The following is a 5,076-nucleotide window of genomic DNA, read 5'->3' on the forward strand; positions in this document are numbered from 1 at the left end:
TTTTTTTTTTTTTTTTTTTTACTTACACAGTCTGCACGTCTGTGGCAAGCCCAGCCAGTCCAATGTACAGTCTGTCTCCCATAGGGAAAATCTTCTGGAAATCTGTGGTCACCATCTGAGCCTGAATTCCAAACCGTCTGTCTGCCGCAACGGCCACGCAGTTCTTACCCTTCATGGCCATGACGGCCCCGCCATTATATGACATAATCGACTGTTAAAAGAAAAAACCGATGGGGCAATTTTACGGCCTTGCTGGAATCCTATACAGCGTGCTGAATTAAATCAGTTATAAGGACTCTCTCATAGTATCAACTAGACCCCTGCATCTTGGCTGAGGCACCCACATCTGGGTAACAAAGCTGGAAGGGCCCCCGCCCCCCATCAGTTATATTGCCCTCCATTTGCTTAGCACAAGCTGAATACAACAAAGCTAACTCTTTCAACTACCTTGTCTAGTTCACCTTACAAACACCTGCAGGCTTCCCCAGGGCAAACCAGGCTATTATGTGGTTTCCCCTTGGTATTAAGGCAAAAAAGTCCTGAATAGCTCATTTTCTTTAGCAAATGCTACTTATGCTGCCTCTAAATAATTAATCCCCTCTCTTAAGTCATTTTCCCTCCAATGAATAAAGGCATCTTATTACAGAATTAGGTTCCCCAATTCTTAATCCTTACTTTCCACTATAATAAAGCCCACTCCAGCATTGTGACCTGATCATCTCAGGCACAGATCATGTGTTTTCTGTGTGTGTACATAAGATCTTCTAGGCTGCGTCCAGATGAGCACAGACGTTTGTTTCCCCAGGGAAGCAGCAGCAGCACACCCAGGTTACCTCAGGTGGGGAAGGAGAGGCTGAGGCCAGCAACTGTGCTGGTCCCAGCAGCATTACTGGGGTCCTGGGGCTGCAGCAGGAAACCTGGCCGGCAGCTGGAATGTGGCTCCAGACAACCAGGCTCTGGTTTTGGGAGGCTGCCACATGCACTGCCCTGGGTTTTTTTTGACATGGGCTTTTTTAACCCTGGGATCTCCCGGGATCAAAAAAACCAACCCTCAAGCTGCAAGGTCTGCGATGCCACATACAGCACATCCATGCTTGTCTGGAAGTGGCTCTTGAGTCTGGATCCTTTGATACAAAGAAGTTTCTTTTCCAAGACCTCACCCCTCCCCTCGATTCAAGATATCAAATAATGCCCAGAACAAAGTTTTTGGAAGTTTTTAGTCTAAAAGAAATGTTCTTCTTGAAATGCTTCTGACCATGGTCATCCTGCCATTGCTTGTCCAACACCAGCAATCCTCCACCAGGGCACCATCATCCTGTGGCCACTCGATATCCATGCTGGTAGGTGTGCCAACAGGAAAACACAACCCAGAAGATAAACCCAGAAATTTAAAATGGGAAACCACCTGGACAAAAGCAGGCTGACCCACTGCAGGTTTTCTGAGCTCTTTGCAACAACAGAATCGTGGGCTTGTTTTCCCAATGTCAAAAACAGAGCGAAAGCCAAGAGCTGGCACTTCCCAAGGGGGGGGGTGTGGCAGGGGGGGCGGTGTTGGGGACCCAAGCCTAAGGATGGCGAGAACCACTGCTGAACGCACCGCCCTGGCGCCCCCAGCGCTGCTCCCTTCCCTAGCCCCGAGTGCGGCCTGGCAGGGGCAACCTGTGTGCAGCACGTGCCAGGCTGGGGAGGGCACAGGCAGCGCCGGGGCAGCTCTGGCGGGAGACCAGCGCGTTAGACACGGAGCAGCGGGCAGGGGCTACTTCGGGGCGCCTGCCGCACTCCCCAGCTGCCCCCCCCGCCCCGCGGGACCGCCACCCGCTGCTTTAAGACCCCCCCGTTACGTCATTGCCCGGGGGGGGTCCCAGTCCCCAGTGTCCAGGTAGGCACCAGGGTCGCCCATCGGAGGGACCGGGACCGCCCCGCCCGGGCTGGGCCTCACCATGGTGACGGCTGAGGATTCCGCCGCACACCCCGAAACTCCCCAACCGGCTCCTTCCGGGCTGCCGCGCCGCGCACCGAACCCTGCTGCCGCCCATCGCCCTCCCCCCTCCCCCCTCCCATTGGCAGGCCGGCCAAGCCCGAAGGAGGCATTAGCCGCGGCTATTGGCGCATCCCGTTGTCAGTCACGGGAGCCGGGCGGGGTGTGGGGATCAAGGTGCGTTGAGCAGAAAAGGAGGCAGCGAGAAAAATGAAGAGTCATAGCGAGCGGTGCCAGCCGTCGCGCGGCATGACGGGATTGCGGCGGACAAGGGCTGCTGGGCGCGCAGTGCCTTGGGCCGACCTCACGGGCGCCTGGGCGGCCACTCGCGTGATTGCGCGTCCAGTTCGCACCTGCATTCAGGCACCGGTGTTTCTGCTGCTCCGGTTTGGGCTCCCGCAGTGCCCCCAAGGGCTGAGGCTTGGGCTCAAAGCAGAGGTCGGATTTCTCTAAACAAAGCCCCTGCTTTTGTGCAAGTCAAATCAGCGCCCCCGCTGTGAGCATGGGCGGATCTAGGAGGTTGCAAAGGGGCGCAGGTCACATCGCCACACAGAGCACACCTTGGTGACCAGTTAAAGAGAAACTAGAGAAGCTTTACTGGTACGGTAGGGGGCACCGCAAGACATTATTCCATTTAAGAGCAAAGCAAACAACAAATGCAACAAGTGCAGTGTGTTCTCACTGGCTGGGGCCTGTATTAAAAACAAAAAAACAACTAGGCAAAAAAATAGGCAAAGGACATTGCATATGTAGTCCCTTAGTCATTATAGGTGAATCTCTTAGATTCATAAAACAAAATCTAGCCTTCTGGAACCGCTCAGCAGTGCCTCCAATACCTCACTGGCAGTCACTTCTACACAGCAAACAGGCAGTGACATGGCAGGAGAAAGGATTGTTCGAATACTGGAACATCAAAACTTTAAAAAGGAGAGTGGGTCCTTAACACCTGCCGAGTGGAGAGAGGTTAACAGGAATCAGGGAGGTGACAATGAGCCATGAAGTCAAGTGACACCCCCAGCACTGCCTGAATAGAAATGCTACTGCCACTGCCAGGCAGGTGGTTTTAAAGTTTGACTGGCGCAGGGTTGGAAGGGGGTGCAACTGTATGCCCCCCCCCAATCTGTTATTTTCAGGTAGCTGCCCGCAGTCTCCTCAAATGTTTGGGTTCAGGCACTGGCCTTCATGTTAGAAGCAATCTTAGTGGAAGCTGTATTGAACACAGCCCATTATCATAAGTCCCTGCCTAGTTAGGGGCTAGCAGCCCCCAGTTAGGCATCACTACCTGCATTGCCCCAGGTACTGGTCACTGCAGCCTCAGCAGAAATGTAAAAATAGACATTGAGTTTATCCTGGGGCTGATTGTCATGGCTGTGATTGTTTTCATCCGGGCACGCAATTATTTTGGGCAGAGGGCTGCTTACTGAGTTTTGGCAAGCCATTGAGGGTTGCATGACAGGCAGCTCAGGGGCAGATAAATATTAATTTTCTTAATTTTGGGGCAGGGCCCACGGGCCAGATAGAATGGTCTGGCAGGCTGCATCCGGCCCCCGGGCCGGATTTTGCCCACCCCTGGTTTACATGGTCGTTAGCTCAGATTACCCACCATTGTTCCTGGGCAAAGTATTAATTCAGATCATTCACTGGTACTTTATGTGGGACAATGAGCTTGTCCCTCTGTAAGAACTGTAGTTTGTCATGGGATAAAATGATAAAATTTGAATCAAGCAGGGGTGTCTGGTTTTAGCCAAGCAGCTTGAATGGCAGTTAACTCGAATTAGCTGCTGTTGTCCCAGGGCAAAATGTTAATTCAGATACATCCCAGTTATTTAGCATGCGACCATGGGCTTGTGGATCTGTTGCATCCCAGGATACAAGGCATTTATCCCAGGAGAAGTCTAGTGTCTAATTTTGTTCTGTTTTTGATGGGGGGAAGGAGGGGGAAGGGTAAAAACAGACGAAAGCTTTTTATCCTGGGATCCTACAGCCCCTACAAGCCCACTGTCCCACACTAAGTCTTTGTGAAGTGCTGAGATAACGCCCCCCCTTCCCCCCACCATAATTAGGGTTACTTCAAGTTACTAGCCTTCCAAGATGCTTGTGGAAAGATTGTCCCTCGCCTGATTTGATGTGAGGATCAAGGAGAAGTTTCTTTTCCAATGGGGAAGGTGGGCCAAAGGAAGCCTTTGCTGCCAGAGATGCAATAGTAACATGGCCTCCATTGATTTGACTGTGCAGTCACAAAGCTCTTGGCCTACTTAGTGGCTCAAATAATCATTTAATGTGAGTGGAGCCAAAGGGGATAAAATTATTTTATCTCTGGATAAAAATAAATGTGCTCAGTGGTACCCTAGTGACTCCAAAGCCTGTTTTTATTCCTTTGAAATGTGCTCCTGCTGACCCTGCTTGGTCAATGTTTCCATGAAACTTTGGGCCTTGGGAGGCATTCAGCTCTTAATGGCGCAGGGTTGCTCAACAAGTACAGGAGAGAGGGACAAATATGATTAGGGGTCTTCCAAATTAATCTCTCCTCTCCACCTCCAATGCAGTGCTGAAAGCAGCCAAAATTACTCTTTTTTGGTGAAGTGCTAAAGTCCCCTTCAGGTATCCAGGATGTCACCATATCGGTCTAGAGGCAAAAGGAATTCTGAGTTCTGAAGTCACGCACGCACGCACGCGCATACAGGCACACACACATGCCTGCGTCTTATTTCCTAAGGGGTCTCACTCAAATTCAGGAGGTTGGGCAAGGCAATACAAATATTTAGAGGTCTAGAAAATATGACATGAATGGAAAGGCTGGAAAAAAATGGTGCTATTTAGTCTAGAGAAGAAAAGACTGAGAGAGCATTGGATAACCATCTTCAAATCCAAAATAGGTTCTGACAAAGAGTCTGGAGATAAGCTCTTCGCTGTGGCCATAGAGAACTGGACAAAATGTTTCTCGTCTTCAACTTCAATAAGAGAAATTTAGGCTGGATATTAGGAAGAATGTTTCCAGCTCTGAGGGGGGTTAAGCACTGGAACAGATTAGCTCTAGAGACTGTGGAACCTCCATCACTGGACACTTTTCAGGGCAGGTCAGACAAACACTTAGCTGG

At 50.8% G+C, this 5,076-nt stretch overlaps 1 protein-coding gene across 1 annotated transcript in view; it reads right to left on the bottom strand.

Moving 5' to 3' along the window:
- Positions 1 to 2,046, bottom strand: part of PSMB3 (proteasome subunit beta 3) — a 6,546-nt gene extending 4,500 nt beyond the window's left edge. Inside the window, exons 1-2 of the mRNA XM_019507602.1 lie at positions 1,940 to 2,046; positions 27 to 211 (exon numbers count right to left, since the gene is read on the bottom strand). Coding sequence (XP_019363147.1) covers positions 27 to 211; positions 1,940 to 1,942 — 188 coding nt within the window. The 5' untranslated portion in view covers positions 1,943 to 2,046. The remainder of the gene's footprint in view (positions 1 to 26; positions 212 to 1,939) is intronic.
- Between the last annotated feature and the right edge of the window lie 3,030 nt (positions 2,047 to 5,076).

The sequence above is a fragment of the Gavialis gangeticus genome, unplaced genomic scaffold (genome assembly GCF_001723915.1).
Source record: "Gavialis gangeticus isolate Ggan-Ray unplaced genomic scaffold, GavGan_comp1, whole genome shotgun sequence".
Classification (NCBI taxonomy): domain Eukaryota; kingdom Metazoa; phylum Chordata; order Crocodylia; family Gavialidae; genus Gavialis; species Gavialis gangeticus.